The 15336-nt window shown below is 37.4% G+C and overlaps 1 protein-coding gene across 1 annotated transcript in view; it reads right to left on the bottom strand.

Annotated features, from left to right (window-relative positions):
* Window positions 1–15336, bottom strand: part of DCDC2 (doublecortin domain containing 2) — a 292326-nt gene that overhangs the window by 179874 nt on the left and 97116 nt on the right. Inside the window, exons 5-6 of the mRNA XM_004383992.2 lie at window positions 14251–14397; window positions 4343–4397 (exon numbers count right to left, since the gene is read on the bottom strand). Coding sequence (XP_004384049.1) covers window positions 4343–4397; window positions 14251–14397 — 202 coding nt within the window. The remainder of the gene's footprint in view (window positions 1–4342; window positions 4398–14250; window positions 14398–15336) is intronic.

The raw sequence follows: 15336 nt of genomic DNA, 5'->3' as shown, positions 1-15336 counted from the left end.
GGGTGGATGGGTGGATGGGTGGGTGGATGGATGGATGCATGGATGCATGGATGCATGGATAAACAGAATACTGTGGGAGCACTGCAGAAAGACAGAGTCTGCTATCACTTTATTTTTATAAATCATATCATGGAAATATATTTTATAACCTTAAGTCTTTGTTTTTTATGAGATGGAAATATATTTTATAATGCTGAGTCTCTGTTTAAACTCTACTTCCTCTAAGAGGCCTTTCCTGACACATCTATCTATATCAGTTGTCCTTTCACTGTCTCGTATTACTTTACCTTTATATCATTCTTATCACACATTATAACTATATATTTATTTGTGGAATTATTTGTTTAATGTCCATGTCCCCAAGTGGACCATGAGGTCCATAAAACTGAGCATCATGTCTATCTGCACATCACTGTCTCCCTGGGGCCTACTACCATGTCAGGCACATGGAAAACTCAATCATTTGTCATTAGATGAACCAGTCTTCAGTGTACAAATTCTTTAAAAAAAAAAAAAAAAAACTTTCAAATGATTGAGCAAGAAATAAAATTGCATGTGTGTACATGCACATGCATTTTAAAGCAGGATACATGTTACATATTTTTAATGAGAAATTTAAATTTTCCAAATTTTACAACTATAGACACATAATTCCACCATTCAGTAATTGTGAATTCAAAGAGTTGAGTTGTGCTCTCTGTTCTGATATTGACTTCTGCTGTGAATTTGGATCGGTTATTCAACTACACCGGGTCCCTCGGTAACCACTACCCTTACATGAGCTACCCTGTAAGAATTAACAAGCTAATGTTTGCATGGCACACAGAACAGATTCCTCTACAAAGTCTTGAAGAAGAACAAGAGTACAAAATACAATTTCCAAACCCTTAATTCATTGGTTTTATTTAGCTTTATAATGGCTAAATATATTTTTCAGCTACTGGAACACTTTTCTCACTCCTCTTCCTCTCCATACTCCGAGAAGTTAGGCTGCCTCAAGCCTACTCCTTGTGGTTCTCTCTGCACTCTCTCTGTCTGGGCTCCCGCTCACCCACCTCATTCAATCAGTAGGGGTGAGGCCTGAGAGAGATACAACAATGAACTAGACACCATCTTTGCTCTTCCTATGACCATTCTGTGGATGAACTCACATGTCTAAATCTCTGGCCCTCAAGTCCTCTTCAGGCTCCAATCTCTGCCTTTTACAACTACTTGCTGGACACTTTCAACTCAATACATTCAAAATTAAGCAGGTCACTATTTCCTTTGACTGCCCTCTTTTTAGGAGTGCCTAGATGGGATAAATGGTTAAGTGCTCAACTACTAGCCACTCAATTACTAGCTGAAAGGTTGGTGGTTTGAACCCACGCAAAGGAACCTCAGAAGATGGGCCTGGAGATCTGCTTCCAAAAGGTCACAGCCTTGAAAACCCTGTGGAGCAAAGTTCTACTCTGTACACATGAGTCGGAATTGACTGGACAGCAAACAACAATGCCAACACCACCTTCTTTTTGACCACAGCACCACCATTTTTCTCAGGCATCCAAGCTCGAAAGCCTGCAGTTATCTTTGGTGCAAATCTCTCCATTAACCCTATGTATCCAATCACCAACAAAGTCTGTTGTTTCTTCATCAACAACAATCACTTACTGCTACTTCTGCCACCTCTCTAGCCTAGACTCTCATAATCAGGCTATTGCAATCACCTCATACTTGACATCTTATCAATGGCCTCTCTCCACATTTAATCCTTCTCCACATAAAAGATCTGACCTTTCTGAAATCAACTCCAATTAATATTTTCACCTCTCAGAAACCCTGTGAGCTGCCCTCTACTCAATGATAAAGACTAGACTCCTCATTCAAGGCCATCTACAAATGGCTAACATCTACCAGTTCAAGCTCATCATCCACCATACCATGGATGGACCCTTGGTTCTATCAGCCTGAGGAATTCACTGTCCCCCTCCAAGCTTGATCCTTCCCCCTCCCCAGCCACTTGCTTGATACAGGGGCTTTGAATGTGTTACTTCTACCATTTGTGCTTCGTTTTCTTGTTTTTAAAATGCGGGTAACAACAGTACCTTCTCTGTGGAGTAAGGATTAAATAAATCACATCTGTAAAGAGTGTGGCATAGTTTTGAGCCCTCAAGTATTCACTAAATATCAGCCAGTGTTATTGATTCTCCACATGAGAATCTTTGCTGCCTTCCACACACCATCCCTTCTATTGGAAAACCCTTTCCCCTCACCTAACTTTACTTGATTCTTAAGGCATAGCTTAAATTCAACTTCCTCCTTGAACTTTTTCCAACTCACATTGATTCTTTTTCTCTCTCTCTCACTTTCTCATGTTGATTAATCTCACCACATATTTGGTGTTAGCTTTATCTTAGTATCTTTTCAAGCTTGTTCTCTATCTCAAGTAGATTGCAAGCTTCTTGAGGGCAAGAGATATATCATAAATAGCACAATACTCTCAGCAAATTAATGGGTAGTAGACATCTGATCTTTGCTATGCCGAGTTCAGCACTACCTATTCATCCAAAATTATTTTTCTTGTTTTAAGAATTTTACATGATATAACTAACAAAAAAGGGGCAGGAGATATCTAAAGCATCAGTAGGAGACAGTATTATTGCCCAATCATCACTTATTTTACAAAGTAAGCGCTGATTTAGTTAATTCACAGCGACGGCAGATATGTCAATCAGGTTTTATCAGGACTAGTCAGGTAATTCAATCCGAGGGTAGAAAGAAAGTCTTAGACAGAAAAACCTGTCAAAGCAATACATCAGCATGACATGAAACTCATCTTCATGATGGGGTATAGGCTTAAATTACAAATAGGTTAATTGGTGAGTAGTGTCTGGGGTCTTAAAAGCCTGTGAGCAGCCATCTAAGATACTCCCCTGGTCTCACCACTTCAGGAGCAAGGGAGAATGAAGAAAACAAGAAACAAGGAAAAGATTAGTCCAAAGGACTAATGGACCACAACTACCACAGCTTCCACCAGACTGAGTCCAGTACAACCAGATGGTGCCCAGCTACCACCACTGACTGCTCTGATAGGGATCACAACAGAGGGTCCCCGACAGAGCTGGAGAAAAATGTAGAAGAAAATTCTAACTCAGAAAAAAAGCCCAGACTTCCTGGCCTGACAGAGACTGGAGAAACTCTGAGAGTATGGCCCCCAGATACCCTTTCAGCTCAGTAATGAAGTCACTCCCAAGGTTCACCCTCCAGCCAAAGATTAGACAGCCTCATAAAACAAAATGAGGCTAATGGGGCACAACAGTCCAGGACAAGGACTAGAACGCAGGAGGGGACAGGAAACCTGGTAATAGAGAACCCAAGTTTGAGAAGCGACAGTGTTGACATGTCATGGGGTTAACCATTGTCATAAAACAATATGTGTACTGTTTAATGAGAAACTATTTGTTCTGCAAACCTTCATCTAAAGTACAATAAAAAAAAATTAAAAAAAAAAACAAATAGGTTAAGAAATTACCTAACAGCCTGTCGTAGGTTCCACATAACATTGTTGTTATTAGCTGCAGTCAAGTCAGCCCCCAACTCATGTCATGACAACCCCATATACAATGAGATCAAACCATTGGCTGATTTTTGGAAGTAGATCTCCAGACCCTTCTTCGTAGTCTGTCTTAGTCTGAAAGGTCCACTGAAATCTGCTCAGCATCTAAGCAACACACAAGCTTCTACAGACAGAAAAGTGGTGGCTACATTTGAGGCACACCGACCAAGAATCAAATCTAGGTCTCTCACATGAAAGGCAAGAATCCTTGCACTGAACCACCATTGCCTTCTCCCATATAACAGTCATTTAATACATGTTTGCTGAATTAATGAATAAATAAATGAATGATGGATGGAAAAGATTCTGATGGGGAACATAATATTTAGAATGATTCTTAAACTTTTGAGAAATGTAACTGAGGATTATCATTTTCTTACCAAATCTTTTTTAAACTTTGTCATAGATATACAATAAGATGGACAGATCACGTACATGACCTAATAAATATAGTATGTCCTATATTTGCATGTATTATGGACTAGCTTTCAACCATAATATAAAGTAAATCAGGTCTATATACAATGAAAAAGAAATCTATGTTGAAATCCACATTTTAAAAATGTTAGCTCTCTTTTTCGGACCTTAATTGTAACACTAAAGTGCTACTGTTGTTTCACATAATTACTTATACACCACTAGGCAGCTATGTTTTATTTCTTCAAATTTAATTGAAACCCTAAGGACAGCTCTCTCTGCATCATACAGAAATATAGAACATTAATGAGTAAACCATCTGATACTTACACTCCCTTTAGACTTTCTGGATCCTACAATAGGAGGTAGTGAAGAGGCCTTCTGACTGCAAAAAACAAATTGCAATTTAGATATCTGAACATTATTTGCAAATAATACATAATGAAAGACAATTGTCAACCCAAACTAGAAGGCAACCATTTACTGACATCTGTGTTTCACAAAAGGTACCATAGATTTTCCCAATTTCACAAAGAATACCATAAATTGTCCAAATTCTGTTAGAAAAAGATTTTTAATGCCTTCCTATATACTATTTTAACTGATGCTTATAAATAAACTAGTACCACTTTAAATTTTTTCATAGGACCCTTATTCAAATTCCAAAATTTTCTGCTTGCATTTCAAAATAAATCATTTCCCAGGCTGAGTAATTATTTTGCCAGATTTAGTTTAAAAAGTAATTTCCCATTGTTTTTGTAAGGTCTACTCTGTCTACCTCTGATAGAAGAGTAGAATGGTAAAATATTGGCATTTATATCCAGAGAGTCTTTAAACTAGCCACTCTCAACAAAAAATAAATTCCTGAGATTATAAGAATAAGCTATTTCACAGATATCTATGAATTAGGAAAAGACAGTTTGAAACCCAACTGAACCCCTCCAAATATAGGACACATATATAAAGGTAAATCTTACTGATTTGTACAAGAAATGCCAACATAAGTTACAGATTGCTTACTATCACTGTAGTGACTGAGCTATACACAGTAGCTCACAGCAGGTTAATCGACCTTTTTTAGTAACTGTGAAATTTACAGTTGCTTGGCAGAGATTGTTAAAGGATTTGATTTCATAGATGGTAAGGATGGCTAGCAATAGGTCTGCTGGTAAATAAGTCTAACATGCTGAAAAGTCACGTGCTCTTGCATAGTTCAATTACCACCCCTGAAATTCCATTTTATCTATTACTTACTTAGAAACTCTCTCATTGGCTCTCCATCAAACTACACAGATCATGGGAGGAGGCAGAGCAAGATGGCGAAGTGAGTGGGTGCCCCTATTTACTCCCTCAGCAAGTAACCCACCGAACGTTGAATGAAAACAAGCACAGACTGAGACCTCAGAACTCTGGAGGGCAGCTGAGGTGTTGGAGAGTTGGGCTGAGTCCAGAAGCTGGGGAGAGGAGGAACAGGGATGGCACAGAAGGTGGGAGAAACTCACTGAGAACTCACTGACTGCAGCCATTTTGGGACAACACCCCAAACAGGGAACACACAAGGGGAACTAATTTGAGGATGGTACAGTCTGATTTTTTAAGGCAGCACAGGTTGGCCATGTGAATTCATGGACTGCACAATTGGGAAGAGGCTAAGGGAGACTGTGATGCTGTGAGAGAGTGCTGTTGAATCTCGCTGAGGCCCGAGATAGATGGGCACTAAGACTGGGAGGAACAGCAAGGGAAGCAGGGTGAGGGGAATACTTCAGACAGACAGTGACACAGAAGGAAACAGCTAGTTCCTTGCCCACAGCAGAACACTGTGCGAGAGCCTGTGAAAGAGCACCATAAGGGAAAGATACAGAGATCCCTCCATCTTTGCCTCAAGAAAGTCAAGTTCTACAGCTTATATCCGAGCATGTGGCCAGATAAACCTACCTCCTTCCTGCACATGCATATTGAATTCTAGAGATCAAGCATCCAGAACTGAATCAGCACTGAAAAACACCTAAGGATAAGAGGGCTGTCTAGTGGTTCTCAGGAGAAGATACCAAGCCCACTGATGCAGGTTGCTTCTGACTCATAGCGACCCTGTGGGATGGGAGTGGAGCTGCCCCAGGGCTCCAAGTGGGGTTCTCAGGGCTCTGAGTATTTGAGGAGATGGGCTGTCGCATCTTTCTCCCATGGAGCAGCTGGTGGGTGTGGGCCCCAGCCTTTCAGTTAGCAGCCAGGTGCTTGGCCACTGCACCACCAGGGCACCCAATCAGAAAAACTTCCCACAAAAACCAGAATACAAACTTTAAAGTAAAAAAAAAAGTAACAAAATGATCCAAGTTCAACAAACAACAGTAAAAGACACACAGAATCACTAGAGAAGAAGGATCAATCAAAATCAAAACATGAAGAAGAGGAAATTTTTCCTGTGGAGGCAAGACTAATGCAAAGAATTGATAATTTTCAAGCTATGGTGCTAAATACATTTAATGAAAGCAAAAATCACACAGAAAATAAAGTAGCAGAGATTAGGAAACAAATGGAGGAACAAAATGAGAGACTCAGCAAGAAAACTGAAAACATAAACAAAACCCAGAGATTTACTGGAACTGAAGAATAAAGCAACTGAATTAGAAAAAACAAGAGAAACACTAAACAATAGATTTGAACAGACAGAATATAGAATAAACGAACTAGAAGACAAAATAACTGAACTTATCAAGTCTCAAGAGAAACAAGAGAAAAGAAAAGGAAAAGCAAACAAACCCAAAAGGAAATATGGGATTCAGTTAAGAAATCTAACATTAAAATTATTGGAATCCCAGAGCACCGTGACAACAATAAAGCCACAGAAACAATATTCCAAGAGATAATCAGAGAGTTTCCCAGATCTGAACAGAGAAACAAGCCTGCAAATACAGGAAGCTTACATGAACTCATATCAGAAGAGACACAAAAAGATCAACTCTGCGACATATCCTAATAAAATTCTTGAAAAACAAAGACAAGGACAGAATTCTGAAAGCATCAAGAGAAAAATGCAATATAACTTACCCAGGGTCTTTCATAAGAATCAGTTCGGATTTCTCCCCCGAAGCTCTGAAGGCCAGAAGACAATGGAATGACATATATAAAATACTGAGCCAAAATAATCACCAGCCAAGAATTCTTTACCCAGCAAAGTTGTCATTCAAAAATGAGGGGGAAATCAAGACATTCCCAAACAAACAGAAGCTCTGAAAATTTGCCACTACCAGACCAGCTCGGCAAATATTACTCAAGGGAGTACTTCAACTGGAAAGGCAAGACTGTTAAATAAATACTTGTTACCTATACACACACAAAAAAAAAAAACTCCAAAAAATGCAACAACACAGGCAATTATAAGGACCAAGTATATGATATTTTCAGTGAATAAACTCAATAATTGAATCCCGTAAACAATACAACATCAAGTTTCTAAGAAATAAGTACAGAGTAAACTTATCAAATATAGGTTGTATACTGATGTCAAAAGAAATCCACCCACAGAAATGGGGGAGGGAAGAGCATATGAGGAATTCAAGGTTGGGTTAAGATTGTTAAGGTTGGGTGTTAACAGTTATTCATATGTTAAATATTGTTGCAATTGTTAAGTTGTGTAATGTAACATGTGGTAACCACTAAGAAATAACTAAGAAGAAACATTTGGAACAAAAGAAGGACAAAGCAAAAAGGCTCATCATAAAAAGCAGCCAAATATAAACAAAAACAGAAAAATCAGAATAAAAAAACAAAGAAGATATGAACACTCAAAAAAACAAATAGCAAAATGAGTGAGGTAGAAACTTTGTTTTCAGTAATAACCTTAGACGTAAATGGTCTATATGTCCCAAGCAAAAGACAGAGAGTGGCAGAATGGATTAAAAAAAAAAAAAAAACATGATCCATCATTTTGCTGTCTAAAAGAAACACACCTTAGACATAAGGACACTAATAGACTGAAAATAAAAGGAATGAGAAAAATACTCCATGCAGCCAGTAAACAAAAAATAGCAAAGGTGACCATACTCATATCAGATAAAATAGACTTTAAATCAAAATCTGTTACAAGAGATAAAGAAAAGCATTAAATAACAATAAAAGGGTCAATCCAGCAAGAAGACATAACAATTATAAGTATATTTGCACCTAACAGGAGCCCTGGTGGCACAGTGGTTAAGTGCTAAGGCTGCTAACCAAAAGGTCAGCAGTTTGAATTGACCAGCCCCTCCTTGGAAACCCCATGGGGCACTTCTGCTCTGTCCTGTAGAGCCTCTATGAGTCAGAATCAACTCAATGGCAATGGGTTTGGTTTAACAGAAATGCACCAAAATACATGAAACAAATACTGACTGATATGAAAGTAGAAATATACAATCCCACAGTAATAGTAGGGGACTTCAACACAACACTTTAAATTATAGACAGGACATCTGAAAAGAAAATCACCAAATACATTGAGAATTAAATAAAACCATAAGCCAATTGGACCTAATGGACATATACAGACCACTCCACCCAGCATCAGAACAATAGATATTCTTCTCTAGCCATATGATCATTTTTCCAAAATAGACCATATGCTAGGACACAAAACAACTCTTAATAAATTTAAAAAGACTGAAATCATACAAAGCATCTTCTCTGACCGTAACAGTATAAGGCTAGAAATCAACAACAGGAAAAAAAAGGGGGAGGGGAATGAATATGTAGAAAATAAATAACACACTACTCAAAAACTATCGGGTCATAGAAGAAATCAAAGTTGAAATTTAAAATTCCTAGAATCAAACAAAAATGAAAACACACATATCAAAACCTTTGGGACACAGTAAAAGCAGTACTCACAGGGAAACTCATAGCAGTAAATGCCTACATTAAAAAAAAAGATCCAAATCATTAACTTAGACCAACAACTTAAATAAATAGAAAAGGAAGGTAAAAGAAGCCAAAAGCTACCAGAAAAAAGGAAATAATAAAGATCAGCACAGAAATAAATGCAATAGAAAACAAAAAAACAATAGAAAGAATCAATAAAACCAGAAGTTGGTACTTTGAAAGAATCAAGAAAATAGACAAACCACTGGCTAGATTGACAAAAGTAAAAAACCAGAAGAGGCAAATAACTAAATTAAGAAATGAAACTGGTAATATTACAACCAATCCAACAGAGATAAAGACCATAACCAATTGCTATGAAAAATTGCACTCCAACAAATTTGAAAACCTAGATGAAATGGACAAATTCCTAGAAACATATTATCTACCCAAACTAACACAAACAGGTAGAAAGTTTAACAGGACACATTACAAAAGAAGAGATTGAAGATGTCCTCAAAACAACTGCCAACAACAACAAAAAAAGCCCAGGACCAGATGGTTACACTGCAGAATTCTACCAAACATTCAGAGAAGAGTTGACAACAATCCTGCTCAATCTCTTCAAAACTATAGGAGGAAGGAATTTTAGAGGAAGGAACACCACCAAATTCTTTCTATGAAGCCAGCATAACTCTGATACCGTACCAGGCAAAAACATCACAAAAAAAGCAAATTACAGACCAATAGCCCTTATGAACATAGATGTAAAAATTTTCAACAAAATTCAAGCCAACAGACTTCAGTAACATATCAAAAACTCATACACCATGATCAAGTGGGATTCATACAAGGACTACAAGGGTGGTTCAACATTAGAAAATCAATATGCAAAATAAAAGAACCATATAATCATGTCAACTGATACAGAAAAGGGATTCAATAAAATTCAACACCTTTCCTGATAAAAACTCTCAGCAAAATAGGCATAGAAGGGAAATTTCTCAACATAATTAAGGGCATATATGCAAAACCAACAGCCAACATTATACTCCATGGAGAAAGGCGGAGAGCCTTCCATTTGAGAATGGAAATGAGACAATGATGGCCATTATCATCACTCTTATTCAACATTGTACTGCCAGAGCAATAAGACAAGAAAGAGAAATAAAAGATATCCAATCTGGAAAAGAAGACATAAAACTATCTCTATCTGCAGATGACATGATCCAACACATAAAAGGCCCTAAAGATGCCACAGGAAAATTGATGGAAATAATTGAAGGATTTAGCAACATTGCTGGGTACAAGATCAACACACAAAAATCAGCTGGGTTCCTCTACACTAACAAAGACAACTCTGAAAAAAAAAATCAAGAGAACAATACCATTTACAAGAGCCCCAAATTGATAAAACACCTAGGACATAAAAGATTTACACAATGAAAATTATAAAACTCTAGTACAGGAGATTAAGAGATGTACAAAAACTGGAAAGACATTCTCTGCTCATGGATTAAAAAGACTTATTAGTGAAAATGTCAATCCTACCTAAAGTGATCTACAGATACAATATAATCTTGATGAAAACCCCAAAAGCATTTTTTTACTGACATGGAAAAACTAATGATCAGCTTTATATGGAAAGGAAAGAAACCTTGAATAGCCAAAGCAATACTGAAAAAAAAGAACAAAGCAGAAGGCCTCACAGTCCCTAATATTCAAACATACTATACAGCCACTGTAATCAAAAAAGCCCGATAGTGGGTCAACGACAGACATATAGACCAGTGGAACAGAACTGAGTACTCAGAATTAAACCCAGTCATCTATGGACAACTGATTTTTGACAAGGGGTCAAAGTCCATTCAGTGGGTGGCGCAGAAACAGTCTCTCTACTACATAGTGCTGGCAAAACTGGATATCCACCTGCAGAATAATTAAACAGGACTCATACCTCACACCATACACAAAAGCTAACTCAAAATGGATCAAAGACCTAAATGTTAAACCTAAAACCATAAAATTCCTGGAATACAACATAGGGAGAAAACTATGGGACCCAGTCTTTTGTAAAAATAGGGTAACAAACATTACAACAAATGCATGAATAAAAGAAGACAAAATAGATAAATGAGACCTCATAACAATTAAAAACTTATGTTCATCCAAAGACTTTATCAAAAGAGTAAATAGACAACTTACAGACTGGGAAAAAATCTTCAGAAATGACTTATCCAATAAGGGTCTAATCTGTAAAATCTATATAAAACTGCAACAACTCAACAACAAAAAGACAAACAACCTAATCACAAAATGGGCAAAGGACATGAATAGAACTTTCACCAAAGAGGACATCCAAGCATCCAACAAACATATGAAAAGATGTTCACGATCATTAGCCATTAGAGAGATACATATTATCCCAGCTAAAATGCAACTGATTTTAAAAAAAACAGATAACAACAAATGTTGGCAAGGATCCATTACTGGTAAGACTGTAAAATGGTACAACCACTGTGGAAAACGATATGACATTTTCTGAAAAAACTAGAAATAGAACTACCTTATGATCCAGCAATCCTACTCCTAGGTATATACCCTAAGCCGACTGGCGTCGAGGTGATTTTGACTTATAGCAACCCTATAGGACAAAGTTGAACCACCCCATGGGTTTCCAAGGAGCAGCTGGTGGATTTGGACTGCCAACCTTTTGCTGGTTAGCAGCCGCGCTCTTAACCACTGTACCACCAGGCCTCCATATATACCCTAGAGACCTAAAAATAATGACACAAATGGATATATGTACACCTATGTTCATTGCTGCTTTATTCACAATAGCAAGTAAATGTACACCACAGACGTGCCCATCAATGGATGAATGGAGAAGCAAATGGTGGTACATATATACATTGGAATACTACACAACCATAAAGAACAATGATGAGTCCACAAAACACATTATAACATGGATGGACCTGGAGGGCATAATGATAAGTGAAATAAGTCAAGCATATAAGGACAAATATTGTATGATCCCTCTTTTATAAGAAGAGTAGATAAATATAGAGAGACCAGTGTGCATTGCTGTTTACCAGGGAGAGGAGAGGGGGAGGGGAAAGTACACTTTAGACCACAGAGACTTGTTATTTTTGGTGATGGGAAAAGTGGCACCAAATGTGGATGTAGTGAGTACAGCACAACCACAGTAAAGATGAGTGCTTGAGTACACATGGATGGGTATAGGCAAATTGGTATATGGGTAGGTATAGGTGTGTGCATAGGTGAGAACAGACAGAAGTATCTATAAACAAAAAAAAAAAACCAAACCCGTTGCTGTCGAGTCAATTCCAATTCATAATGACCCTATAGGACAGAGTAGAACTGTCCCATAAGATTCCCAAGTAGCACCTGGTGGATTTGAACTGCCGACCTTTTGGTTAGCAGCCATAGCACTTAACCACTACTCCACCAGGGTTTCCAGACGTATCTATTAAAAAAAAAAACCGTTGCCATCAAGTCGATTCCACCTCATAGCGACCTTACAGGACAGAGTAGAACTGCTCCATAGAGTTTCCAAGGAGCACCTGGTGGATTTGAACTGCTGACCTTTTGGTTAGCAGCTGTAGCACTTAACCACTACGCCACCAGGATTTCCAGAAATATCTATAGGTACATGTAAATACAAATATTTGGGTACAGGCACATATATTCATTGAAAACACAAATACGGATACTCTTCAGACATAACCTTACACCTTCTAAGACTGGTTTTCTGGGTTTGAAGGCTTAGAACCAGAGTCTCACGGGACAACTCAGTCAACTGGCATAACATAGTCCACAAAAATCATGATCTGCATCCTAGTGAAATGAGTAGCGTCTGAGGTCTTAAAAGCTTGCAAACAGCCATCTAAGACACAACTACAGGTCTCAACTCATCAGGAGCAAAACAGTAAGAAAGTAACCAAAAGCGCAGAGAAGAAACAAGTCTACACTGGCTACAATCTCATCTACCCTGAGACCAAAAGAACTAGATGGTGCCCGGCTACCATCACTGACTATTCTGACCATGGTCATAAGAGTTGATCCAGGATAGAATGGACGAAAAGTACGGAGCAGAACTCAAGTTCATATTTAAAAAAAAAAAAAAAAAAGCCAGACAAACTGGAACAGTAGAGAACAGAGGACTCCCTGAGACTACTGCCCTGAGACACTCATTAAGCCTAGACTCGAGCCTATCCCAAGATCACCTTTTAGTGAAATAGCATAGTGGCACACAAAATAAAGGATATTACCCCATAAGATCAGTGGCCTACTTAAAAACGATCAGTATGAGTCCAAAATTTCAACCTTACTCAAAAGCAAAGACGAGAAGATAAGGGGGCAGGAAAACTGGAGTACTGGAACGGGAACAAACAGAACACAATTAAGAGGAATGTTGACACATTGTGATAAATGTAACTAATGTCACTGAACAATTTGTGTGGATATTGTCAAATGGGAACCTAACTTACTGTGTAAACTTTCACCAATAGCTCAATAAAATATTATCTAAAAAAAAAAACAAAACTAAATTAATGGAAAACAGATTGGTGACATTCTGATCTAACTCGACAAGTAGCACCCACCCTAGCACAAAAACGTTGGTTTCCAATATCACAGCAGCCATAGGCTCTCTGTGAAATGCAGCAGAGATGGATCCCAGGGCACCAAGAGCAAGCCCAGGAGTCCCTGCACCTGTCAGGGACCAGGGCTCCTTGTCATGCCTCTGCAATGAACGACCAGGCTGAAATAAAGCATCTTTCCTAAATACACGACATTTCAGAGAGAAAAAGTGTTCACTTTAGCTTGTGTACTTAAAATTGTAACATTTAAAATACTGCATTATTAAATATACACCCAGTCTATTTATTTGCACACATGGAATTACATTGTTTTTAAATTTTACAGTTATTAAAAGAGGTGTAAAATAGGATGTTTGGTTGAATAGTTTTGGACATTTCTATCTGAACCAACTGAAAAATAATTTGGTCTAGCTAGACTGTTTAGACATTATTAAAACTTCTAATAATACTTGTCCTATGGAAGCTCACTGCTCTGTATCCCCTTCACAAAAATAAATCTTTATATTTATTACAGATGTTGTTCATGGTAAAAAAAAAAAAAAAATACTATACAATCTTTCATAAATTCTGAAGTGGTAAAATAATGGGATTTATATTCAAGGAGTCTTAAACTAGCCATTCTCACCAAAAAAGAGATGAAATCCCTTAGATTATAATAGGCTATTTTGCAGATATCAATCTTAGTAAGAAAAGACTCCGTTTGAAACTCAACTGAACCACAAAACCGAATGCTGTTTCAAGTGATAATTAGAACATGAGGAGTGAATAAGGAGAAAGACTTACCCATAAGGCCTTCTCATTGTTGACTTGTCAAAAAGTAATTCACTGTAAGGCAATTTCTTAAACTTATCTCTGCCAACAGCCACATAAAACTGCCCATTCTCCAACTCTGCCCCACTTTCGACAAGTTTTCCTTCTAAAGTATAAAGTCTGTCAAAATATTAATGCCAACAATTAGAATCTTAACAAGCATTTAAAGAGTTACTTAAAATTGCAAAGTAAATAAAAACATCCTGTTGTTAACTTGGTTCATTTTTTACTGTTACAATTACTGAACTATAAATGTGTCAAAGTCATTACATTCAAGTAAATGCCAATGTTATTATGTAGATCCAGTTAGCATCTGGCTGTAGAGTGTTTGTGTTTCATTCCAATGAGCCTGACAATCTAACAGAAGGATTCCTATTACTGCCATATTATGATCTCAGAGGGGAAAAACTGACTTTGTACAGGTTGTGGTGCTTTAAATAAAGCTCAGCTTCCATTAAAGATTGATTCTTCTATTTATATTTTGTGAGAACTTCTAAAATTTACTTTCTTTGTGTATTTGTCAGGCTGACAAAGCCTCTGACTGAATTCTGTGCAAGAATAGGCAACAAACACAGATCCGGGTCAGAAAAAAAGAAGTGAGAGGGCAGGAGGGAAAAGAAGCCATTGCCAGTATTAATGATGCAGAACCGCATAGCATTCATGCTCCTTTCTTTTTTTGGCCCTCCCTCATAAGCAAGAGAGTGAACATTATATCTTCCCAGAATCAAGGGGTTTCACAAGAACCTCCCTTTACTATAAAACTGCTGCTCCAAATTACAATTAATATGTTACTTATTAAAAGAACAGTGGTAACTTTACTACACAATTTGAAGTGTTCACAGAATTTTTTTTTAAAGAATAGGAAAAAACAGACTGTGAAAACTAAAGTAGAAAGACAATGCAAATTATTAAAGGTTATAAATAAGAGTGAGTAACTGGAAAGACTTTAAGCTAATCATTACAAAATTCTCAAACTTCTTATATTATGTAATAAATGTTAGCGACATTTGCAAAGCAAAATAATTCATTGGTCTGTTAGCTAGCTTACTGATTATATAT

This window comes from Trichechus manatus, unplaced genomic scaffold (genome assembly GCF_000243295.1).
Source record: "Trichechus manatus latirostris isolate Lorelei unplaced genomic scaffold, TriManLat1.0 scaffold00115, whole genome shotgun sequence".
NCBI classification, from domain to species: domain Eukaryota; kingdom Metazoa; phylum Chordata; class Mammalia; order Sirenia; family Trichechidae; genus Trichechus; species Trichechus manatus.
This window is presented reverse-complemented; position numbering and strand designations above follow the sequence as displayed.